Source organism: Oryx dammah, unplaced genomic scaffold (assembly GCF_014754425.2).
Source record: "Oryx dammah isolate SB20612 unplaced genomic scaffold, SCBI_Odam_1.1 HiC_scaffold_11050, whole genome shotgun sequence".
In the NCBI taxonomy this organism is placed as follows: Eukaryota; Metazoa; Chordata; class Mammalia; order Artiodactyla; family Bovidae; genus Oryx; species Oryx dammah.
In genome coordinates, this window is record NW_024080444.1 from 1942133 (window position 1) to 1969004 (window position 26872).

The following is a 26872-nucleotide window of genomic DNA, read 5'->3' on the forward strand; positions in this document are numbered from 1 at the left end:
TGAGCGCTGGAAAATACTTCGGGTTTCCCAGGCCCCTGAGGGTTCTCTGGGGCAGAGGAGAGAGCCGCGTGGGGAAAGCCCACCCATGTGTGTGCGCCCTGCGAAGGGCAAGCTTGCAAGAGTTGTTCCAGATTCCCTTAGGTCCTGGGCAAGGATGCCGAGATGAGTCCACAGGAAGGAGGCACATGGGTATGGGAAATGCCACTAAGGTCTGGGACTAGGTGTGTGACTTAAGGGCCAAACTGTCTAATATTGCCAGGATCATAAAAAGAGACTGTGGCGCGGGAAAGGTTCTGAGCTGTCTTTTAGGTTCGAAGTCTCAATACTCATCCCCGTGCAATTAATTCTCACGAATAAATTCTCTTTCTTCTACATAGCCCCTCAGTCTCTGTTGTCAAAACGAGCATCCTAAACAAGACGAGGATTACCCCCCTTCTTCCCTGCAGTTGCCTAATATTTCTCCCCATTTCGTTTTCAGCCGGGTGCTTTGTGACCATGGGGATGGATGGAAGCGCGTGCGCCGAGAAATAAAGCTCCACTGTACCCCTAGCTACACAGACTTTCCGCCCCCTCCAACCCCCAAATCGGCCCCTCCGTAAGGCCTCTCCCAATTCCACTGCTCCCGAAACAGAGGGGGGTTCGTTATCAAAAAGCAGAAACCCGCATCGGAGATACAACCCGGCATGCCTTCCGCGTCTGGGGGAAATTTTTCCGGTTTAGCCCAGCCTGCGTTTAAACGTCCACCCCAATTTAATGTCAGGGCGGGATCTGCCGGAGAGTTTGCCGGAAAGAATGCTATTAAACCGTGTGAGCTAGACCCTGGCTGTGTGCTTCCCAAGCGAGACTTCTAGACCCAGGGCCCAGCCCGAACTGTCCTTGCCACAGGTTCCTGTGAGAGACAAGCCCCTATCCGCAACTTCCGAAATTTCCTCCAACAGGCTGCAAAGACTGCTCAAATTGTCCTTCCTAGCTCCACTCCCTCATCCAGTTTGTTTTAAAATACGGAGATTCTGTTTGCTCGAAAGAACAGAGTGATTTCCCTCAAGCAACTCCGGCAAGAGCTTTAAGCAGCCTCTGGGTTGCAGCGCGTCCAAGCGTCTGAGGAGTTTTCCGAATTTCCAGAAGTAGTAAAGGGAATTTTGGTGCCGGAGAAAGTGCGGGGTGTGCGAGTGCCGGGTGGGGGTGGGCGCCGAGGAAGCCGCCTGGAGGCTTTTTTGTTTTTTAAAGCTAGACTTGCACCGAGGTGCCAGGACAAACGGCACCGCTCCGTGATTTCCTAATTTAGAGAATCGAGCTGAGTTTGGGCCCATTCTTGAAGCCAGGGGCCCCGCTCAGCGCACTGTTACCAGCTCTCCAAGAGCGAGCAGGAGCGGGCACAGCTCATTGGGTACTGCCAGGCGCAGCTGACTTTGTCCGCTGCTCCCGGCTCCCCGCTCCTCTCCCTTCTCGTGCCAACCCCAGAGCCACCCCATCGCGGCCAGGATTGCACCGGGGAAGTGAGGGCCGAATGTCTAGGCTGCGGAATCTCCCAACAGGTAGTTTCACCCGGAGCTGGCAAGGCTTAAATATCAAAGGTTGGGGCGCACGGGCTGCATTAAACCGGAGCACGGACGCGGTCACCAATGGAGCAAGGAGAAGAAAAGTTGCTTTCTGGGAGTCACTTTAAATAACCCCATGTTCTCTCCAATCTCCAACTTCTCTCAAAATAGCGCAAGCTGTGCCGTTTGGAATGGCACTCAATGAGGCTAAATAAGCAGCTTCAGGCTGTAAACTCATATCCGATTTGAGTTCTTTTTTCCCCTCAGTAGTTACTAGAGAACCCAGCTTGGCTTTGGAGCGATAGGTATTTATTTCAGAATTGGGAGATTCGCCTTCGAAACGTCGTAGGCTCCAGGGCAAAAGAGGAAAAGGCTGTGTTGCACTTGGATGATATAATTGAATTATGCCTTTCCCTGGTGTGCAGTGAGGAAAAGCAGGATGCCAGGCAGTATGTGGAATGGGCGGCGGCAGCCTCGCGCTCCAACGAGCGCACCACACTTCCTTCCCAGGGCGCGGGGAGAAGTTGGGTTGGGCCACTGTGTCCTGCCTCCAGCGAGGGTGTCCACCAGCTGGAATGTCTTCCCAGCAGCACGATCCTGGCTGTGGCCCCCTCCCTTCGGGGGCACTCTCCCAAAGGTGCCCGCTAGAGTCCGTGGACGCACGTGGTACATGGAGACCCGGCGCGCGACTCGAAACCGCGCATATCACCCCAAAGATCCTAGGCGCGCGCAAGGCCCTCCCCGGGTGAGGGAAGGTGGGGGACCGGGCCCTAGAGCCAGCGGATCTAATCCCGCTTTGGCAGACGAGCTCTGCGCTGTCATGGGGTAATGCTTTCCGCACCGACACAAATCGTGGAACTCCGGCTCTGCCTCGTCAGTCTCCTAGAGAAACGTTCTCAAACTTTCCCGGGGTACTGGCCCCTAGAAGCCTCTGGGGCCATAAGTGAACCTGACCCCGGGAGACTTGGATCTTTAACCGCCTGAGGACCTGGCGTCCCAATAACACCCAGCCGGCTCCCCCACACCTTCCCCAGTACGGCTTGCTTGCCCTGCGACTCCACCGCTAACCACGCTATCCAAACTTTGCAAAGTTTTCTACAGCTTTACCACCTCCAGTTCGCCTCGGCTGCAGCGGGCGAGAGGAGAAAAAGACCCCCCCACACACACACCCTCCCCCCACCTCTCTTTCTCGCCTCTCCCTCCCACCTTCGGCCTCCCCTGTGAGTCCAAACCTTGCAAGTCGGAGCGTGCGGCAGTGGAGCCCCCGAAGGCACCGACTCTGCAGGGGACGGATTTCGTGCTGCATCCCCCACTCTCAAAGACTCGGCCGTTCCGCCCCCTCCTCCCCCACCTCTTTTGCGGCGCAGGGACCTGTGGGCTTGTAATTTAGTTTTGTTCAAATTTAGTTTTTTATCCCCCTTTTTCATTTTTAAAGATTTTTTTTTCTTCTTTGAGATTACACTCTGTTGGAGCTCAAGAGGCTGCCTGCCTTCCAGTTTCCCTGCGCGGGGTTCGGGAGACGCATCCTTCGCGCCGGGCGGGTTGTCTTGCGAGTGGGGCCAGGGGCTCCCAGGCCGCGATTTCTCCAGCTGGGTTTCGTCTCCCTGAGAGACCCTCCATCCTGGCGTGGGGCAAATTCGTGGCGGAGTTCAGCCTCAAGGCAAGCCTCCTGGGCCGCCACCGCACCGCACCCCACCCCGCCCCCTACCCCCGCCAGAGCTACGGCTGCAGTTGGTTCCAGGGATGTTTTTATACCAGTTTAGGAGACAGAGTAGGCGTTAGAGGGGAGACTCTATTCTAACACCTTCCTGAGGTCTTCCTACACACGGAAAATTCGAGGTAGAAAGGTTGCCTCCCTCCAGGTTCTGCAGCGTCGCGCGCCCCGCCGGGAGACCCCCACAGAAATGCCCCAAGTTGGTTGGTTTGCGGCCTATTGTGTTTTTATTTTGTCTAGGATTAATGTGGTTGGAGATTTTTGCAGCCAGCCTTTCTACCCCGGGGCTTCAACTTTCAAACCAAGTCAACGGGAACATTCCGAAGGAAACTGGATCCCCGGGTGCGCCGCCTGGCCGGGTGCGGGGCAGAGAAACGTAATCCTCTGCGCACCGTGCGGGCCAGACTCTTGGTCCTGGGGTCATTTCTGAATCCCACTGGATTGGGCTGGGAATAGGACTAACTCCCCTCCCCACCCCCGACCCAACCTGAGGGTTGGGGCCAGCACTTTGCCGCGATCCTTCCACGTGCTGGGTTCCTGTTGCCGGTTGCAGACGACGCCTGCCCCGCGGGCATCCCTAGGGGCTAATGGGTTCAGCCCGGCCGCCTTAGAGTCCCCAGCATCAGACTCGAGTTTGCCAGGCACTCAAGGTTAGGCTGCCTGTTACCTCGTGTGACCACGGACATGAAAATCTACCCAAAACAAAGGTGCCCACAAATGGCTACCGGAGGGAGCAGCTGAGACCTGCCCCCTCCCCACCTCCTCCCTTTGACCTCCCTGCGCGGGGGAACACCTGCCCTGCACGCTCCACTCGTTTGGGGCTCCTTCCGGGCGCTCCTCACACAAGCCCCGCTAGGACACGGCGGCTGCCTGGGACCGATGTCCCACCTCCTCGCCCCTTCGCCCCCTCCACCCCCTGCTCCCCGCACCCACCCCCGGGCTGGTCTCTGCCTCCGGCCCACGTTGCCACCAAGCTTATGTGGGAGAAAACCCAGCGGAGTGTGGCCTGGGAAGGCGGGAGGTTTCCCGGCCCGTTCAAATGGCAGCCCAGCAGTAACAGTAAAACCGCTTCATCGGCGGGTGAGATGCTTGTGGCGGCTTTTTAAAAGGCGTGGTGAGTGGGGATGAAGAGGGAGGCGAGAGGAGAAAAATTAAGGTAGAGGAGGAAGGCAGTGGATAAAGTTGTGGGTGTAAGCTGCTCTGAGTCTCAACTCCTTATCCTGCCACCCCCAGTCTGAGCAGTTGACAAAGCTGTCAGTCTTTTAAGCCCCAAACTTCTCAAGGGCAGGGCGGAGGAGAGGCACCCTAACCCCTCAGAGCCAGCGGTACCCAGCCACACTTGGCTTGGGGGCAGGAGACTCCACTGCAGTTTACTTTGAGTATAAAGGATCTGTGCACAAAGGAACCCCCACTTCCCTTTGCCATCCCCACCCCCACCTACCCTTCCATAGTCCTAGGGCTGTATTTATTTATTTTTCATCTCTGGCACCCGAGATTTCACTGGGAGATTTTAAGGCAGGAGAGGAGAGAAGGAAGGTAAGATTAAGAAAAGGGCTGGCTGAGGACTACAGAGGTATTGAAAACCCAACTTAGATGAATTTGGGAGTGTTTTAAAATTTCATTTCCTTCAGAAGCTGTCTGCTGTAGACCAAAACCTAGTTCCATTACTGGAACAGGAAACTAGAAGTCTCTCTGGAAACAAAGAAGTGAAAGGCTTGAGGGACACCCCTTTCCCCTGTCTCTCCTCAAGTGAATAGAAAGCAACTCTCTACTCAGCGTTGTGACACCTAGCTGCCCCAGCATGTGGATGGTCATTTCCTTTCAGGAAGGCCAAGGAGGGGGTAGGGAGTGACCCAGAGCCTGATGGCTGTGCCGTTTATCTCCTGGGATGGAGCCTGGGAAAAGCCCGGTGTAACACCAAGAGATGGGGCAGTGCCTTGGCAGTGTCACCGGAGGGATGAAGAGCCATCCTTCTTCCTTCAAAGCTCCTCTCCTGATTATTTACAATTTCAGGTTTATATTTCAAATCTTGAGGCTTAGTTGCTGTTGTTTTTTTAAGTAGAACATTTACCAATGTGTTTGGAATTATTTTTGTATGGTCCCTATTACTGTTGTTTGTAGGATTTTCTTCTCCTTTTTGTCTTTTCTTTCTCCCCTCCTGCTGTATTGGCAGCCCCATAGGAAGAGCTTTAGTGGGGAGGGTGAAATGGACCAGTTCATTCTTACTACCACAAAAAGCAGCATACACACCAACTCTCCAGTCTTAACATAATCCTTTAAAAAAATTAATAAAACAGTCACTTAGGCAGGAACTGGTTAGGAGTGAGAAATTGCTAATACTAGGACACTAGCTAATCCTGTCTCTTTAAGAAAAATCCATAAAGCTCTTCCATCAGCCCAGTGTCTGGGAAAGAAGCAAACTCAGTACTTGAAACAAAAGAGACAAAGAGGCCAAACAACAAAACAAACAAACAACTCCCCCTATCCCCCCCTCGGAGACAACAATAGATGAGACACAGCAAGTGCAGTTACTGCCTGGCCAGCCCGCTGCTGTCCCACTGCCAAGTCTCCTGCATTTGGCTGGAGACTTTCTCTCTCACCCCACTCCCACTCGTCACCCCCCCTTCCTCAGCCCTTTCCTGTCTTTCTCTGTGTGTGACTCTCTCTATGTGTCCTTCTCTTGGGGTCTGGCTGTGTGTGTGTGTGTGTCTGTGTGCGTTTTGTCCCGGTCTCTCTCTGTGGTGCTTTTGTTTTCACTTGGTGTTGCTCTGTCTCAGACCTTCATGTTCTCTCTCCCTGTCCCCCTCTTTCACACCCCCGCCCCCAGTTTAAAGGCTCACAGCATATTAGCATACTCTGCCCTTTATATATTTACTTGCTGGCCCTTTTCTGGGCATCTCCTAACGGCCTTCTCAGAACTTGTTTCTCTGGGTCGTCAAGGTGGCCTATTTTGTATTTTGTTGGCAGCCCTTTCTGCCAGGAGAATCCCAAAGTCCATTTGCACTTGGGTGTTTAACTGCTTCTCCTGTTCAGGTCTTTGCGCTTTTTCTATAAAGCTCCAGGCACACTTTGTCTGCCTGTCCCCGGCAGTCCTTTTTCCTCTTCTTGGCTGCTGCTCCCGGGCCTCTCATGCATGCCTGCCTTTGCTTTCTCTCTCGGTCTTCCCCCCCACACCCCCCAATCCAGCCCTTTCCTTCCTTTCCCCTCCTCTCCACCAAACTTTAATACAATGCTATAAACATCTTTGCCTGGCGATGGCTTTTCTTTGTCAAATGAATATAAACCGTTGGAAGGTAGGGAGTGGAGAAAAAAAGGGAAGGATCAATCAACGGAGCCTGCAGACAGCAGAGGCTGAACCATGGAGCAGGCTTCCCTGCCAACAGCTCCATCCTTTTCACACTTTTCTCTCCCTAATAAACCCTTTTGTGATAGTATCTCCTCCTGAAGCATCTGTGTGAGCTTCAGCGGGGCATGGGATGGGAGTGGGGGAGAACCTGGTCAGCTCTCCTCAGCTGGGGAGGGAGACACAGCCTCATGACTATGTAGCCCCCAACCCAGCCCCTCCCCCCTTCCTCTCAGGAAAACAACACAGAGGTTGTTGGCAAAAGGGCCAAGGTCTTTGATGCCTGTTTCGGAGGTGCCTCTTTAAGAGAAGTATGGGATGACTGCTTGAAAAGAAGCTTCTCCAAGGCAAAGAGAAGATTCCAACTATCAGAAGGTTGTGGATTGAAGAGGGCTGAGCTGTTTATCTAAAGGAGATCTGAGAATTCCCAGTTGGTGGTGCAGGGCAGCAAAACAGTGGCACTCGCCCCTCCCACAAAAAAAGAAAACAAATCCTGCCCAGTAGGCAACAGAACCAGGACGAATGATCTCCCTTGGCGTCAACCCTTCCTCTTCTCCCCCTTTCCTCAATAATATACAGGCAAAGTCTGGTGCCAACAAAATTGGAGGCTACTCTGAAGAGAGGAAAACCAATTAGCTTGAGGACATGATAAAAAACAGAAATGTAACGGGAAAGTTATCTGCATTGTTTGGTTGCTTGGTGACAAGGGCAGTATTATGAAACACTGATGTGATAAAACACATATGCACAAACATATATACAGGTGTATATGTATGTAGATTTAGTCCATGGAAAAGAGAGGAAACTGGAAATTAAACCTGACTTGAATATAACCTGGCCACTCATCAGCTGGGCAACTATACCAACCTCACAGTGGTGTTCTATAGTGTCTGTGGAATTGCATGAATCAAAAAGCCAAAAGCAATGTCTGGCAAGCAGTCTGTGCTCAATAAGTGAGTCCTCCCTAACTGTGTTCCTTCCTCCCTCCCTCCTCCCTTTCCTTCCTTCCTTCCTTCCTTCCTTCTTTCTCACTCCACTGGCTTTCTCCCTGAGCCTTCTATGGTGCAACCAAAGGGGAAACCGTCCAAATTGCCTCAGTTTCCAGACCCTGAGGGAAATTTGAGCTCTCGCTGAGTCCCAATATTGGAACAGGGCAGACCACACCATAACTTACTCCTTCTATGCCCAAACACCACCTAGACTAATTTGTCCTTGGATGGCAGTATTTGGGTACTACTGCAGCACCTCCCTTAGAGTCTTTCTTTTCAACAGTTAGCAGGGAGAGAATCCTTTCCCAAAATCCAATCTTTTACATGTTTTATTAGACACTGTGTACCCTGAGAGCCTCTATGTGGGTGCATATATTAAAAATCACACCCTAACCAAGAGGTCTAAGAAGGGAGAAGCAGAAAAGAGTATGTTCTAATGAACTGTGATCCTGACCCAGAATTGCTCACTTGGGAAGGCTGTTTTCTTGGTATTTTGACCTTGTCAACATGACTGATTTTTTTCCCCCCTCTAGAGGAGTCACTCTCTGGTTAAGCTGTTTCTTGCGCAGTGTTTTGGGAGGACACTTCAGTGCATCTGGAAGCATTCACTGGTTAAGGCGCCTGTCCTGACCCTCCATCAGGGACTGTTGCCAGGACGCCTTCTCTTCCTTTCTCTTTCCCCAAAGCTGAACCAGCTTGTGACAACAGCAGGCAAGCCCATGAGCCATGCGTGGCAGGGGCCCTAACTTCAACTAGTGAGAGAGTGAATATGTGAAAAACGTTCCCACCTTGGACTTCCTTTCTCTGTGTATCTTATTGTCTTTTTTACAGTTACTCCATTTCCATGTTTCTCTGGCTTCCTGTACATTTTCCTGTTTTATCTCCACCTTCCCAACCATGGAGAGGCACTGATACTGGAGCATATTCTGTGAGGGTGGAGAGCTCCTCATAACCTCTCCCCAACACTTTCCATCATTTCTCATCTCTTCTTCTCTGCCTTCATCACCAGGCCTCTGCTACCTATGGTTGTGTATTTGTCTCTCTCCCTCTTCAGGCACCCCTGTTTCCAGGTGGGGCCTTTCTGTGAACTGCAAATAGAACCCTCTGTCCTTCCTGAAAGCACCTTTTCTCACTTCAGATTTCCACCCCCATACACCAGGTTCCCCTGGGCAGTGGAGAACCTGTGCCACCATACATGGGCACTCTGAATTTCCCTCTTTGACAGGTAAGAGTGTTGTTGGGCACTTGGTCATTTAGGGGTGTCCCCTGAAAATGGAAAAGACCATGAAGTGTGACGCCAGGAGGCTAGCAGCCTCTGAGACCTTCCAAAGCCTTGTCTTCTACTCTTCTTGGGCTCCTGTCCAGGAAGAAGCCTGAGATTATGTCTCATTATTTTGTTTTTGACCTACATTCTTCTTCTACTAAGGCGTCATTGCCATACCAATGGCAGCAAGGCATTTGTTACTGCAGAGGGTACAATGAGTATTGATGTCTAAATAAACCCCTAAACACTGGTAAGTCCTCTGTCCTTTGCTTGACTTTGCTTCTAGTGGGTCAGCTTTTGTAGTAAAGGAGTCAGTCCCTTTGGGACTACCTGAGAGCTTTAAGTTGGTACTAATGCCCATGGTTAAAGCTAAGTTTGGAAAAATTGCCCTGTGTAAATACCAGCATCAAATTAATAGATTCCAAACTACATTATTCTGAGTTGGCAATGTAATTTGCCTTCTTCACATGGAAAAGGTTTGAAGAACAGGTCAGTTTCCTGTTTAAAAGAAAGGTTTGCTCCTAATTGCTAAGTTACCATGGTTCTGTTCTGATCCCATTCTATAGAACAAGAAACTTCTCCATTTTGCAGTCTTTGGAAAAATACTTTATCCTGGGAGGTGGCTTGCAACCCTGGCTGCATTAGAATCACCTAGGGAGATTTAAAAAATTGCCAGTGCCTGGTCTCTCCTCAATCCAATTAAATTCAAATCTCAAGGGGTGTGGTGTGGGCATTGGCATTTTTTAAAAGCTCCCTTGGGTGATTGTAATGTTTAGCCAAGGTTGAGAACTACTAATTTATAGGTTGAGAGCACAGTGCATCATGGTGAATAATACTCATTCCTTTAATAAGTGTGCAGAGAACTCCTACTAAAGGGGATGGTTTGCTGGGGACAAAGAGATGAAGTTGATGGACACTGCTCTGTGCATCTAGGATTTAGTGGGCAAATGCTAACAATATAGGTGTCTGAAAAGAACCTCTGGGAAGCATGATCACCTTGGCTCCTGCAAAGATCATGAGACAGGAAGTTAGAACTCCCAGTTCCAATTCAGGTTCTAGCATGAGCTAGGGAAGTGACCTTGGACAAGTCTCTTTGCCTCTTTGGGTCTCAGTCTGATCATCTGTAAAAGAAAGCAGCTGAAACGCAGTCTAATATTTGTGGTGGTGTCCTCCAGCCTTACAGCGTGTTGCTAAATTCTCTGACACCCATAAGCTGAGCCAGGCAGTTACCGAATTCCTTTGGAAGCTGGCTCCTTTCACTCATACATAATGCTGACAACTGCCCTTCTGATGTTCCACCAAATCTCTTTACAAACCCTAAGTATCAGAGTGTTAATTTTTAAGTAATACTGGGCTCCCTTAATTCTCTCCCCTGCTCTCTTACAAATTAGCAGATGAAGGGAATGGAGTGGTGGTAATGTCTAGGAGCAGTGGGTAATGACTAACAGAAGTTTATCCAGTTGGATAAATGTCTTGTGGATTGCTGCTGGGGTCAGTGTTAGTTCTGGTCTTAATTAACATCTTCATTAATAGTGTGGGAGAGGGAATAAACAATAGCTAATGATATTTGCAGATGGTGGTAAATTCAGAGGTGTTGCTACTACCAGTGAGAGCAACAAGAGCCATGGGGATATCAGAGATGTGAACAAGAAGTGATTATAATGATGTTTGTTCTGGAAAAGGCAGAATGAAACCTTTAGCAGGGGAAATGACACAGGAGGCTGGGAAATGCTGAAAGAAACAACTATTGCTATATTTGTAACTTGGGTAGGCATTTGGCAAACAAGGCAGCTAATGGCCTTATGACTTTGGTTGCCTGTACTGGGGTGCTTGTCTTGAACAGCAATAATAATCATCAGGACAATAATAACAAGAATAATATTCAACATTTATTGAGTGCTCAGAGTATGCCAGGTAAGGTTCTAAGTGATTTGTTAATACAGTTTTTAATCCCTCAGATCATGGTGCACTATCTTAAGCTCTCTAAAGATTCTGGCTGCAGCCTTGCTGTGGCTCATGGACTTCTAGGCGTGAATAGACCTAGGAGACGAAAGGGCAAAGGACAGAAATGGGTCATCAAAGTGTGTCCTGTGCTCTTTCCCCAGGCTTCGGAGAAAAATCTCCCACCTTTAATTTTTCCTGACCCTAACATTTCTACCATCTTTAACTTTCATTAGAGAATTGCTGGATTAATGAGGTTAATGAGGTAGGCAGAAAAATCATGCAAAAGGAAAGGATGGAAGGGAGGGAGGAGAATAGAAAGGAGGGAGAGAGAAAGAAACCTGAAATGTATTGCCCACCTCCACAAGTCCTGCAGTAGCAGAAGGGGTAGAGCTAGGTACATTTCACAGACTTTCTGTTTAACCGTCACACATCTCATTCTCACAATGATTTTCTCTCGTAGTCACTTCTGTTAATGAAAGAAAAGACTCAGAGAGGCTGAGTCACTGGCTTTGAACACACAGCTGCTAGGTTGAGTGAGGTTCACACTCCAGTTGGTTTACTCCTAAATTCATGTCCTTTCCAACCTTGAATACATGTTTTCTTTTTTTCAATTTCGCCCTGTCCAGTTAGTGACAACATACAGGCACACATAGAAAGCCAGAAGGTAGAAATATTAAGAAGAGAATAAACACTGAAGAGCAGGGGGATAAAGGGAAAGTAGCCAGCACACACATCCACTGCCCAATTCAATCTGATTGAATTATTTATAATTATATTTTGAAATTAGGAAAAATGGAATTTGCAAACAAGAAAGGCTTCAAGACAATGGAACCCATAATAATGTAGATTTGACCTTGAGGGAATTTGGCAGAGAGCATTAGTGTCTGAGACGAAAGCAAACTGAAAAGAAAAACATTTGAATGCTATAAAAGCCAAGACTCTTCTTGGCAAATGTGGAAGCCCAGGGCCAGATGGATGCCAAAGGTCTTCAAAATGATATCAGAGGAGCTTCAGGAAGTTGGAAACATGTGGCCTGGGCATGCGGCTGCTCCCCACCCGGGGCCTCCCACCTCCCTCACTATGGAATGGGGGTCCAAATGCCAATTTAGGGTTAGTGCCAGGAACTGAACTTTTAAAAACGATGAGATGTTAGGAAGATGGCAATGATGACCCTGTATGCAGGACAGCAAAAAAGACACAGATTGTGTATAGCGGACTTTTGGACTCAGAGGGAGAGGGAGAGGGTGTGAGGATTTGAGAGAATGGCATTGAAACATGTATAATAACATGTAAGAATCGAAATGCCAGTCTATCTCTGATGCAGGATATGACACGCTTGGGGCTGACGCGCGGGGATGACCCAGAGAGATGTTGTGGGGAGGGGGGTGGGAGGGGGGTTCATGTTTGGGAACGCATGTACACCTGTGGTGGATTCATGTCAATCTATGCCAAAACCAATACAGAATTGTAAAGTAAAAATTAAAAATAAATAAATTAAAAAAAAAAATAAAAACGATGAGATGTACATTTCAGAGCAGCTGCATAGAAGGTATAGTTCAAAGAATAAATATAAACAACAATGTAAGCATGACCCAAGTCAAGAAAGATAGTGTTGCCTGAACCTCAGAAGTCTCCGCCTCCCCGTCATCTCCCACTCCTGAGAGGGAATCATGGTCCTATTTTTCCTATGATCGTTGCTTTGCTTTTGTTTTTGTACTTTAGTTTTAGTGTTTATGTGGGCCTATTTTTAAACTTCATATAAATAAAATCTCACTGCACTCTTTTATGACTTGCTTCTTTTCTTTCAATCATTCGTTGTATATAAAGACACCGCGGTGTATGTAACCATTCTGTCTCTGTGGGGACTTTTGGTGTGTTTCTGGTTTGCAGCATTCACGAACTGTTCGAATGTGAACTTCTTGCCCACATCACCTACTGCACACGTGCAGGACTTTCCCCAAGGAGGGGCCAGAAACCCGCTGTCCGCAGGCCGAGGAGAACCCACTTCTTATTTTCTATGGTCTGGGAGCTAAGAAAGGTTTTCATGTTTTCAAATGAATGAGAGGAATAAGAGAAGAAAAACATCTCATGATACATAAAAATAAACACTTCATTCCAATTCAGTGTTCATAAATACAGTTTAATTGAAGCACAGTTGGGCTCACTCATTACATGTCATCTACGGCTGCTTTCCTCTAATGTGGACAGAGGCAAGTAGGTGCATCAGAGACTTGTACGACCTGCAAAGCCTACAATTTGGATTGACTGCAGAATATTTCATTGAAAATGAAAATTCAGAAGCTTACTTAAGGAAGAAAGCTTTCAGTAGTTTCAACATGGGGACAGCAGAGTTTGCAACCAAGCACAGAAATTTTCTAAGTATGTAAGAAGGAAGATTTAGTTATTCAGTCATATCTGACTCTTTGCAACCCCATGGACTGTAGCCCACCAGGCTTCCCTGTTCATGGAATTCTCTAGGCAAGAATACTGGAATGGGTTGCCACTCCCTTTCTCCAGTGGATATTCCTGACCCAGAGATTGAACCGGGGTCTCTTGAGTTAGAGGCAGATTCTTTACCATCTAAGCCACCAGGGAAGCCCTTCAAAGTGTGTGGTACTATGCAAATACCTTGACCCAAGACTGGGAAATTGACCCCACCTAAAACATTTGGTTCTTTACAAAAAAAGCTTTCTGATCCTGTTCCAGAGTGTATTCCTAGATGGGAAATTATAGAGATCTTAGATAAAATAAGATGCTATATGCAAAAAGCTCACCCAATGACTGATAACTTGTAGGAATTACTATGAACCGACGCAACCTTCCCACTAACCTTTCACCTGGGCTTTCCCGCCCCCAAGAGGTCAGTCTATACAGTTTGTTTCCAAAAAAGTTCAGGTTCTCAGCTGGCTATCAGTTGCCATCATAGCAGATGATGGTTTGGCTTAATATTACAACAACTGCACACGCTTTGGGGTTCATGCATTTTTATCAAAGATCTTTGAATTAAGATGACATTTAAGCCCAAAGGACTGAAAGAATTAAAATGCATGCATGTTATTTCCAGCTCTAATTAAGAAGAATGTCTGTCTGAGTGTATTCAAGGTTTCTTAGAGAAAACTTGTTAACAAACAAATAAAACGCTAGGAGAGTACATCAAAAGACCAACAGAAGAGTTCATCCAAAGATAATATTACAGAGAACAAATTTAGAGAACTAACACTACTTGATTTCAAGTGTTATTATAATGCTATAGTAATTAAGACAGTGTGTTATTGGCCTCCAGAGAGAAAAATGGATCAGTGAAATAGAATAGGAGGTCTATAAAATAGACCCGAACATACATGGACAATTGACAAAAGACCAAAATAGTCTTTTCAATAAATGGTATGACACAACTGTGTATCCATACGGGAAAAAATGAACTTGAACCCATACCTTACACAATGTACAAAATTTACCTCAAAGTGGACCTCCTTGTAAAGCATAAAACCACAAATTCCAAAAGAAACAAAGAGAAAAATCTTTGTGATTTTGGATTCAGCAAAATATCTAAGATATGAAACCAAAAGCAGGATCCATAATTTTGACCTCCTCACAATTTAACATTCTACTCTTCAAAGAACACAGTTAAGGGACTGAAAAGAAAAGCGACAGTCTGGGAGAAAATATTGTGAATCAAATATCTGATAAAGGACTTGTGTCCATAATATACAGAAAGAAACCTTAGTCACTCAGCAATAATGAACAGCTCAGTTTTTTAAATGGGCAGAAGATTTTGAACAAACACTTAAGAAAGAAGATTTAAGAATAGATAGCATATTCAAAAGCAGAGACATTACTTTGCCGACTAAGGTCTGTCTAGTCAAGGCTATGGTTTTTCCTGTGGTCACGTATGGATGTGAGAGTTGGACTGTGAAGAAGGCTGAGCACCGAAAAATTGATGCTTTTGAACTGTGGTGTTGGAGAAGACTCTTGAGAGTTCCTTGGACTGCAAGGAGATCCAACCAGTCCATTCTGAAGGAGATCAACCCTGGGATTTCTTTGGAAGGAATGATGCCGAAGCTGAAACTCCAGTACTTCGGCCACCTCATGTGAAGAGTTGACTCACTGGAAAAGACTCTGATGCTGGGAGGGATTGGGGACAGGAGGAGAAGGGGACGACAGAGGATGAGATGGCTGGATGGCATCACTGACCCGATGGATGTGAGTCTGAGTGAACTCTGGGAGTTGGTGATGAACAGGGAGGCCTGGCGTGCTGCGATTCATGGGGTCGCAAAGAGTCGGACATGACTGAGCAACTGAACTGAACTGAATGCGCACGTGGAAAGATGTTCAACACAATTTGCCATTAGAGAAACAAATGTTCAAATGACAATGGACCACACTACATACCAGTTAGAACGGTTAAGGAGAAAACAGTTGATCATACTAAACTGGTGAGGACAAGGAGAAACTGGAACTCTTATACATTGCTGATGGAATTGTAAATGGTACAGCCACTATGGGTGACAGTTTGACAGTTCCTTAAAAAGTTGACCCTTTAAAGAGAGACTACCACATGCCCTCAAATTTCTTTCCTAGGTATTTACCTGAGAGAAAGAGAAGTCTATGTCCATATAAAGACTAGTATACAAAAGTACATTGTAGCACTACTTGTAATACCCCCAAACTGGAAGCATTCTAATTGCCCATCAACAGGTAGTGGATAAGTTATGGTATAACACACAAGAGAACACCACTCAGTAATAAAAAGAGATGAATTGTTGATACACGTAACAATATGAGTAAATGTCAAAGTACACTGAAAGAAGTCAGGTGAGAAAGAGTACAAGCTGAGTGATTTTATTTGCATAAAAATCTAGACCATACAAACCAAGTTATAATGACAGAAGCAGATCAATCCTTTCAAGACATGGGAAGCAAGAGAGAGGAATTATCATGAGGCATAGAAAACCTTTTGGAGGTGAATAAAATTATTCCTATCTTGTATGTGGTGTAATTTCAGGAATTTACACCCATGTTAAAACTCATTAAATTGTATACTTCAAATATGTTTCAGTTTATTATATGGAAATTAATCCTTAATATATATATTTTTTAAAACTCACAAAAATATTATAATGTTAAATGAGCAAAATTGTAAGTGGAAAGATAATTTGCAACAGACAGAACTGACAGAGGTCTCATGTCCAGAATGTGTAAAGAACTCCAAATTAGAAAAGAAAAAAGTTGAGCCCAGCTAAAAATGGATGAAATATTTGAACAGACATTTCACAAAAGAGACTATCCAAATGGTCAGTAAGCAGATGAAAAGCAGCTTAATCTCATTAATCAACTGCAAAGTGCAAATTAAAACCACATTGCGAGGGACGTCTAGCGGTGAAGAATCCACCTACCAATGCAGGGGACACAAGTTTGATTCCTGGTTAGGGAAGATTCCACATGCCACAGGGTAATGCCACAACTACTGAGCCTGTACTCTAGAGCTGGTGAGTCGCAACTGCTGAGCCCACGTGCTGCAACTACCGAAGCCTGAGCAGCTACAGCCCATGCTCTGCAGCAGGAGAAGCCAGCACAATGGGCAGCCCATGCACTACGGCTAGAGGGTGGCCCCCACTCACTGTAACTAGAGAAAGCGCTCACTGCAGTGAAGACTCAGCACAGCCACAAATCAATAAATAACTTTAAAAGTTAAAAAAAAATTGTAAAACCATATTCAGGTATTTCTATTCTCCAGAAATAAAAAGGAACCGATACAAAGTGTTGGTGAAAATATGAAACAACCAAATCTCTCTTATACCTGGTAGGAGTGTAAATTAATACAATCATGTTGGAAGTTTTTTGTAATTATCTACTAAAAATTTTCCTAGGCTACTTCATAACCCAGAAATTCTCCTAGGTGTACACCTAAGAGAATGCATACATATATATATATATACTGGAAAGCATATAGAATGCTTCTATTCCTTTTATTCGTATGGCTCCAAACTGGAAAAAAGCCAGTGGTGGTCAAGTGTACAACAGATAAATGGTGGTGTGTGCATACAGTAGAATTCCATACTGCAATGTGGAAAAACAAAACAACTTTGTTTTTTGCAACAGCAGGAAGAGCTCTCATATGAAATGTTGAACAAAATTGTTCAAACATAAGAAAGTAAATATCATATGCTTCCTTTTTATATAAAGTTCAAAAACAGACAATACAACTTTGTATTCTTAGAGATGAGAATAGTGCTGTCTTTGGGAAGGATGGTGGGAGTAGTAATTGGCAGAGAATGGGATGTGTTTTTTTTAATTGCCAGTAATTTTCTATTTCTTAAAATGAATAGTGGTGGTATGGGTTATCCACCTAACTATTAATATACACTTATGATGTGCACTTTTCTACATGCCTGTTGTAGAGAAGTGTGTTCTTTTCCTTGGTATATAATATTCCACTGAATGATTGGATGATTGTTTATTTTTTAAAAGCTGAGAAGAGAGAGGGAGGTAGTCACTTAGGTCTCCCCCTTTAGAGGTCCAAAGAATGAAGACAAAGATGCTGAAGAGTCTTTTCTCCTTAGTGACTAAGTCTTCTCGGGCCTTTAGTGTTACTCTGTAGTTGTGCTAAGTTGTACCCACACTATGGCTGCCTGTTCGGGAGTTGTGGGACCTAGAATGAGCCCTACAGGTAAAGAGGAGAGATTTTAAAGTTGGGCAAAAAGTCACGGTATTGTGGGGAAGGGTGTGCAGGGGAGAGGAAAACGCTTGCATGAAATTGGTGGTGAAGAGCCAAGGGTCTGGCGCAGACTGCCTAAGTGCATAACCTACCTTTGAAACTTGGAAGCTATTGACCTTGGTTACGTAAATTTGTTTCTCTGTACCTTAATTTTCTCATCTGTAAAATGGAAAAAAAGTATTGTACCTGTTCTTATAGGATGGGTAAGAAGATTAAGGATTCCTTAGTGGCTCAGACCAGAGAAAGCAATGGCACCCCACTCCAGTACTGTTGCCTGGCAAATCCCATGGATGGAGGAGCCTGGTGGGCTGCAGTCCATGGGGTCACACAGAGTCGGACACGACTTGGTGACAAAACAACACCACAACATTAAGTGAGTTAAGTGGTTAATTAAGGGTTACAGTGTGAAAATGAACATGTCATCTTGAAATGAAAAACATGGCCCTAGGTATTCAGACTTGCAGGATGCTGCAAAGGAGAACCTGGGGTGATTCTAGATCAGCTGCCAGAGCTCTACAGCCCTCAGAGGCTGCTCCTGTCTCCACTCCTTGCTGCTGCTGCTAAGTAACTTCAGTCGTGTCCGACTCTGTGTGACCCCATAGACGGCAGCTCACCAGGTTCCACCGTCCCTGGGATTCTCCAGGCAAGAACACTGGAGTGAATTGCCATTTCCTTGTCCAATGCATGAAAGTGAAAAGTGAAAGTGAAGTTGCTCAGTTGTGTCCGACCCTTAGCGACACCATGGACTGCAGCCTACCAGGCTCCTCCATCCATGGGATTTGCCAGGCAAGAGTACTGGAGTGGGGTGCCATTGCCTTCTCCGCCACTCCTTGCTAGATGCCCCTGATTGTATGTAGTAAAAAGCTTTGTACATTTCTCTTTCCTTCTTTCAGTAAACGTCTTCCTTCAAGGTTTCCAGAATTCTCAGACCATCTCTTTGACCTCACAGGGAAGCCTAGCAGGTATATGAATTTGGAATACCACCACACAAACTCTCTGCTCCTTTCCCTGTTCCAAAGTCTTTTTCCTCTATGCTAGCAGACTGTTTGGTTTATTCACACCCTGTCTTCTGGAAAGAGCAGGTGCTCTTTTGTTGCCTAAAAGTTACATCATCTCATTCAGTTGACTAGTGACACTAAGGATATGGATGGGTTCTGGGGTATTCTCAGTGCTTCCCATTTAGGTAGCAGCATTCTGTGCCTGCCACTAAGTCAGTTGTTTGGAAACTGTTCCTGAGCACAAGAGCAGTTCCCCTTGTTCCACCTTGAGCTGGAAAGGGCACTTTGTGTCGGAAAGAGCATTTGATTACTAGGTTGTTACCTTTCGTACCTTTCTAGAGATCGCCTAGGAGTAAAGTTGAGATAGAAACTGCCTCCCGGAAACTTCAACTCATATTATAGCCTCCTTTCAATCCATCTCCCTTAGCACCAGAGAGCTAGAAGCATCACTCTTGATTCTTCAAGTGTAATTGCAAATAAATGCTATATACCAGGCCCAGAGGCACTCAGAGGGCCTCTGAAGTCCCGTCATTATCACAAACTCTGTTAACTTTTCTTTATTATCTCTCACCATGTTGGAAGAACAAGGACAGAGACAAATAATAATCTGATAGATTCAGAAAATACTTACTGAGAGAGGACTAAATTTCAGACACCTTCCTACATATTCTGACGCAGAGTATTTTTAGATATTCTTTTCTCAAACAGTAATCCTGATGTGGGAATTATTTTCTTACGTATTTTTGAAGGTGAGGAAACTCTGGCTAAGAATTATTACATGCCTTGCCCAGAATCACACAGTTTTTAGGTGACTGAGTCTGGATTTGAACCCCAAACCTTGGTGCCTCTAAGTCCAAGTGTAAAGCCTCTATCCCATTACTTTCAGAACATGCTGGAGAATGAAAATCATCTTGTTACATTCCATCTCGCTTTATTTTCAACCCAAACTGGTTTACCCAGCTTGATAAGTTCTTTAGTCACTACAGGGTATTGAATGAATCATGGTCATATCCAAAACTCAAATCCACATTCAAAGGAGGAAGATCTATCCCATTGATAATATTTTAAGAAGAATGTGCCTGGGGTTCTAAAGGCAATTTCAAAAGAAGAGTGATAAAAACGCATTAAGGAATACTTGTAAAACATCCCAAGGCAAACTCCTGTGATGCAGCCACGCTCACCTAGGTGGCTACAGTCTAGCCCTTGTTCTTGCTGTAAGTACTGGTCTGCTATAGCCACAGGCTTTGGAATTAGAAACCCTGAGATTAGGAACACCCTGACCTTCCATTGGTGACTTAATCTCTCCTTGCCTCAGGTTCCACATCTTTAAAAGGGCTGAAATAATATATATGACATTCTGAGCAGAGAGCACAGCCATAGTTAGGCTTCAGTAAGTGGTAATTATTATCACTTGTCATGACTCTCATTTTAACCTAATGGGAAAAACTATCACCCTAGGGGAGACCTCACTTAATTGAGGTGCTGCGGTTGGTCACAGCAAAGGAGAGGATTCAGTTTGCAGATATTTATTTAAAATAATACAGAAGAATAGTGCCTATCTGGTTCTCAGGGAAAGGGAAAATGGGCCCAGAGAGTCTGGCCTCCTTATTGATGTTCAACTAAGAGGCTGCTTTGGCCAGCATAAGAGCCATGAATACTGCTTCTGATTTATCCTTCCCTCCCCCATCTTTCCCCTCTGGTATAAATTAAGAGGTTAGGATAAACATATACACACTACTATAAAAAAATAACCAGTAAGGAGCTATTGTATAGCATAAGGAACTCTACTCAGTACTCTGTAGTAACCTATATGGGAAAAGAATCTGAGAAAGAATAGGTATATATGTATACCTGAATCACTTTGCTGTATACCTGAAGCTAACACAATATTATAAAAAACTATACTTCAATATAAAATAAAAATTTTCAAAAAAGACCATTTCTGTGAATGAGCCTAGAGCCTGATTGAATATAGATCACTTTCGTGTCTGCCAGAAAGTAATTGTAGACTCAATAAGTACATAATACATGAGCTTCTCAATTATTTACTATTTACATGTGACTCCATGACGTTGTCTGCATGTTCTTAGGTCCTTCTCCCATTGGGAGCAAACCCTAGAGAGTAGGTGTTCTGTCTGGAGGTCAAAGCACTACAACCAAGTGCAAACTGCGTGGGACACATAAAGGCAGTGAAAACGCTGCAGTTAGTCTTTCAAGTCCCTCTTTCTAGGCAAATTTCTAAGAACTGTCCACACAGATATAGACACTGGGCATTCTTAAATGGTCTACATTTTTATTATTTTTCATAAAGCCCATTTATTAAACCACAGCTAGCAATGATTCATTTTCTAAAACGTTTATAAAACTTTGCAAAATCTTAAATTCACACACACACACAGAGGTTCTTGGTTGAACCATGTGTCCTGGTTAACAGTCTAAAAATAGTCTCTGTACAGATGCAGGAGTTTTATATTTTCTAGGAAGTGGTTGTTTGCTAGGGTATTGGTACTTCCTCACACCTCTATGAGATAGGTCTGATAAGAATATCACAAAGTTTTTTACTTTTTCATTAGGTAACACTTTTATTAACAGTATTAGCAGCAGATTGAATGTTACCTCTGTAAGTGATCAGCTTCCTGTACTTGCATTCTGATATTTTGTTTTTAATAAGAGAAAGAACAGGAGTCCCTGTGAGCAGGGCCAGGACTTACGGAGGTGCAGATGTCTGGCTTGTGCACATCAAATGTTAATTGTGACTTGGAGCAAACAGGTGGCGGGTGGCTGACCTGGGACATTTCAGTCTGTAAAGGAGGTTGCGGTCAAGGAAGTTCTGGTGAGGTTTTCGGAGTGGCACCCAGAATCCCACTTCCCCACTTGCTTGGGAATGAGTGTGAATACACAGGATACTTCTTTTAGAGTCAGGAGGTCTCTTTTACAACGTGAGCAATGCTACTCATTAGCTTTGTAACCCTGAGCAAGTCACTTTTACCTCTCTGAAACTCCTTTTCCAGTTTTCAACTGTAAGAAGAGCAGTTGTCCGAGATCAAAGGTTGTAGAAGAGGGGAGGAAGAGTTGGTAACTAGCATAAGGGGACAGGGAGTGGTGGGGGCTGTGGAGACCACGTGTCATCTAACAGGGATGGGAGTGGTGGGGGAGCAGTGGCTGCTTTGCTCCAACCTGTGTGCAACATTCCTCCCCACACTGTCTCTTCTCCTTCCCACTTTTTCAAGGGCAGGAGGATATTTGGATTTTCAAGTAAGACATCCCAACTTTAAAATATTGACAGTGACATCCAGCATTAAAAATATGAGAGGGCAATATGCAGGATGTTGCTGGTTTCATTTTTCTGTCTCTCGCCTGGAAGCCCCAAAAGTGTCTTCTAGTTTTAATATTTTAAGTTTTGTGTGTCACTAATGTCAATGATAGAGATAAGTGGAAAAGTTAAAAGACAAAATTCTATCCACCTTAATATTATAACCATGCACATACGGAAGCAAAGCAAATACTAGATTGGAATCCGTACAAATGAAACAAATTTATAGGTGATGAGACTGTAGGTGGATGTCATTTGTATTTGCTAAGATATCTCTGCTCTTTCTTTGCTTGTACAACAAAAAAGAAAAACGTAATAAAATAAATATTAAGAGTGGGTCAGAATGGTACCAGACAAAGGAGAAAAAGGCAGAGTGACTGATGTTAAATTATGTTCTTAAAACTTATATTTCTGTCCTGATCTCTGTATTTGCTTGTCAACCATTCTTAACCAATAAAAGCAGACAGTGTTTAGTTGCATGTAGGTAAACTCCATGTGCCTGAAATTTCCCACCTAATTAGTACTATTCTTCGTCCCCTCCCCCCAACCTGGTTATTTATAAAAATACTTCCCACATCATGAATTACAGTGGTATCAAAAGTTTCACAGAATTATTAGTTTGGCTTCTGAATATAATATACAAGGGTTTTTTTTGTGTGGTTTCTTTTTTTTTGCTTTTACTGGGTGGTAGGATAGAAAGGGTAATTTATTGTCCCTAATTACATTTTCCTTTGCTTTCTATCAACACTGCTTTCATTCTATAAATCCACATCAACTACCCATAAAGTGAGCAGAAAACCAAAGGTTGTTATTTAATGTGTTTATTTGAAGGCTTTCAAGATACCCTGGGGGAAAGTTACTTTCTTATAAACAAATTTAGAGGAGAATATTAGCACAAAGGAATAGAAGGTATTTTTATCACAAATGCAGAAATTCTCAAAAATCTATCCATCTTTGCAGGGTAGTATCCAACCCCATACTAAATATGCGATGCATGTCTATAGAAAGATGGAATTTTTCCTCTACTTCCTGGTCTGCGTCTAGACTTTCTTAGCTGGGGAATAAATCCACAAAAATGTGGTTATTGATCTTTAGTAGTGGGAAAGTGAAAATAATCCCACCACGTTCTAGATATATCAAGAATTATCTTTTGACACTGAGGACAATCAGCCCCAGGATGTGGATGCAGGGGACTTGACTTTCACTTTCTCATTGAAAATGGTCCACTGAGCAAAAAGCAGGATGGTCCTCTGCCAGCATTGTAGAGAAGGACCAGTATACTGTCTAGCGCTTTCTTGCGTCCTGTTGCCTCACTGATTTCTGGATTGCCAGATGCTTCTGTTTTTTGAAAATGGTTTAAAAAAATACCTTAGGGATTCTGTTGTTTCAGAAACCTTACATATGGCACAAAATATCCTAAAAATTTTTTGAGAAAACATTTGTTTTTTCTTTGCTTAATGTAATCATTGCTGAAGCCCAAATTCATTCAAATTTATTGTTTTCTTTTCATGGACATTTTGATGGTTGAAATTCTAAAGTTACATAAAAGTGTGAGTAAGCAAGTTGTGAAGATTTAATTGCTCATTTTTTTAAAGTAAGTCTTAAAACCATGAGTCGGCTAAGAGAGGTTGAGAATTTAACCTTGAAATTGAGAATTTGTAACAATTGAGATAAAAATGATTTTTTTGAAGCTGGAAGATAGCCTTGATTTATCCCCACTGAATCAGAGAGCAGCTTTTTCACACATTGAGTCATAACTAGAGGCTGGTTTTTTTTTTTTTTTCCCTTTTGGTAAACCACCTTAACCTACTCTTGAAAACCTCTGGTTCATGTACAGAATGAGTCTGAGTCTGCCTCTATTTAGCCTGTGAAATTTAACAAGACCAGAGCCTGGGGTTGGTGAGGCTGTGAGCCACACCACCATCTCAGATTTTTGATGACACCACAAACCACTTGAGATTTATTATGTTAGCAGATGTCATCAGATATATGTGTGCACAGGTGCAGCATGCAGCTAGTGAAAGAAGAAACACCGCATTGTATATTTATTTTTGTACTCATACTCTCAGTAGTTAGAAAGCGACCTGGTGTGCCTGTCCTGGGCAGTGTGGTGTTTTGACTCCATTGCAAGCCCTTATCTGATAATCTCTTGAAGTCTTTTCCACAGATATAGTTCCATATGATGAGCAACTATGTCTGTGGAAAAGACACTTTATTTTCCCAGTCAATGTCTAAAGAAGAGGCATAACGGAGTATAGCTAAAGATTGCTATAATTACTGAAAAATAAAAAGTGTCACCAGAGGTGGTTATTTATACTTGGGGATCCTTCTTATACAATAATATATTAGATATCCATTCTTCTCTACTCAATAAAAGTTGCGTGGGGTAGCTCTCAGCTATGGAACCCAAAAAAATGCCAGAAGTTGGCACTTTATAAATGTCCTAATTTAAGCCTCTCTACTATGTTTAAAATAATTAAGAAGTAATTGAAACTATTTTCTGGGGGTAATATGAAATATGAATGTTTACATAGGTTTATACCTTTTGCATTGTTAATTCTAAAATGTAATCATTCAATTCTTTTAAAACATGGTATTATGTTTTATTTAGTATTGAATTGTAAATATTCCACTATAGTATATACATTAAATTTGCACATTTGCTAGTATAATAATAGACTAAATATAATAATCTAATAAATTAGTGTGTACCCTTTAATAATAAAAATAATAGAAATAAAAACACACTTCCTACATTTTTTAGAAATAGGTAAGTAAGATAAAATAAACACCTTTGGAGTAATGACTGAAAATTACTGGTTTAGATGGGGTAGAGGAATTACTTCAATTATGACATAAAGCATTATAATAATGCATGCCTTTTAGAAATAATTATATAGTGATTATTCTCAGATAAACACACGCAGATGTTGCTTGTACACTAAAAAAATTCTTAATTTGAAAAAAATACAGAAATTGCTTTACCAGTTAACTGGCTTTAGTAAAAAATAGAAAATCTATAAGTTTCAGTGTAGTGGAGACTCTTCTATTAAGTTCTAAGGAATGAACCATGCCTCTAACGAAAGGCAGGGAAAAAACAAAAAGCTTTTCTACTGGAATCACTTCAGTTAGATGTGTCAGAAGGTTAAAACACCTAAGTAATGTTAGATACTCCTGATTTTTTAATGAATAATTAATTATAACTTATAAAAAGTTAAATATAAAAAGACATTGGATCTTAAGTATATTAGGAAAGAATTCTAAGCAAGGTAGTTTTAATTTAAAAAGTACCTATGTTCAAACACTCCGATTTCTACATATTTATTTATATCAGAAAGTGTAAAAACTGGAAGATCAATCGGTGTTGAAGATTAGAAGACCACAATCATTAGGCCATTGAAAGATTTAGGAGGAACAACCTGCTGAAGTGACTACAAATTAGTGAGACCAATTTCTATAGGACATTTAATCTCCTTGGTTTATAAGCCTTAGATATCATTTAATTATAATATATGTACATATTTGACAGAAGAGTGATTGGTATAGGAGTAAGTACTCTCGTGAGTTTCACATGTCAAAAGAAACAAATGACATGCAAATAGAAAGAGAAAATCTATAATCCTGAACATGATATACAATGATACATTCTATTACTGAATAATATGCTTAGGAAGAAATTCTCTGACAGGTGACACTGAATCTAGATTCAGTCAAGTCATCACTAGGAGCAGAGGGAATCCTTCCCTTTCCCTTTTCCCGTTCCTTTTCCCATTTTGCGTCTTGCGCTATTTCCTAAAGAAAACTGGATTCTCTCTGTAACATCTTTTCTTCTTTGCATGAAATAGACGTGGGGAAGTTTTGGTAATTCTGGTATGGACTTCAAATAATTACAATAGAGAAGCTTTCTCAGGCACATATAAAAGTCTTATAATTTGATAGCACTGCTCATTTAAACTCCTTCCACCACCCTAAATAATATATTTTAATTGAGTTGCATTGAAATTTCATATTTTATGTTTGATTCCTTATTGCTAAATGTGATTTTATGAACCATGAAACTACTATTAGGAAATCCTAGGATGGAAACAGATCTGCTTGTGCCTGGGTAGGCTGAATTTTAGCTATACTACCCGAGTGGTTAAAATTACCTAACTTGGAACAAGATAGATGTTAATAATTAATTTTCCTTGGGAAGTTATAGCTAAATGGAGAGTTACATACACGTGTGTTTCCCTCACCTCTCTCCCAAAGCTGTATAGATATACACTGTGTTGCTTTTTTTCTGAAGGAAAACGGGGAAATGGTAATAACCCACTTTAAAGTTTGGCATTTTCCAAAGTCCATCTGGGTCAATCTGGTTTAGTTTTGTATTTATTGAAATTAAACATGTACACTATTCACAAACATATATGTAATATGTACATACTATATGTATGTAATATATGCATGTATATATGTGTGTATGACCTTGCCGGAACAGGGAGAAAAAAAGAAAAACTTTTTTTGGATAATGAGGCCAAAATGTCTCTGTTTTATAATGTGTATTGTAGGAACAAAGAACCTGAACAATATTGTTTAAGTTGTCTTGGACTTTGAGGATAAATATAATTGGGATTAAAACACTGACGTGCTCACATTTAGTAGAAAGATAAGAACAATTCATTGGGAGCTATTCCGGTCCCACTAGTAATCACATAATTGAGTAGGGTTTTTAGAGGATATTTGAAGCTATTGCTGTCTGTCGTGCTTACATAATTACTCAGGATCTCTGTAATAAAATCCTTCTCAACACAGGTGGGTTAGTATTAAGTAAATTTAGGGCGGGTGTTGTTTTTACTTTCAATACTTCCGTTTTAGATCAGAATTATAGAACAACTTGATTTAACCGTTAAGCATTGTTATACCACACTACAGATGCTTAAAATGCAAAATAACTGGATTACTTGAAAATTAAGCAAAAATTACATAAAGTTTAAAAAACACTCATCCAAACAGCTTTATGAACATGAACCCGCCAGCACATCTCACCTAGAGTGTTTACTTTTGGGTTG

At 43.2% G+C, this 26872-nt stretch overlaps 1 protein-coding gene across 11 annotated transcripts in view; it reads right to left on the reverse strand.

Moving 5' to 3' along the window:
• The window catches only part of LOC120860244, a 60918-nt gene that overhangs the window by 25019 nt on the left and 9027 nt on the right, over positions 1-26872 (reverse strand). The window contains exon 1 of one of the 11 annotated variants that reach the window (XM_040236046.1): positions 2745-3195. The exons of 8 other annotated variants lie outside the window; for them this stretch is intronic. In XM_040236046.1, coding sequence (XP_040091980.1) covers positions 2745-2965 — 221 coding nt within the window. In that variant the 5' untranslated portion in view covers positions 2966-3195. Of the gene's footprint in view, positions 1-2744; positions 3198-26872 lie in introns of those variants that run through there. 2 more of the 11 variants (XM_040236047.1, XM_040236048.1) reach the window with 2 other exon arrangements.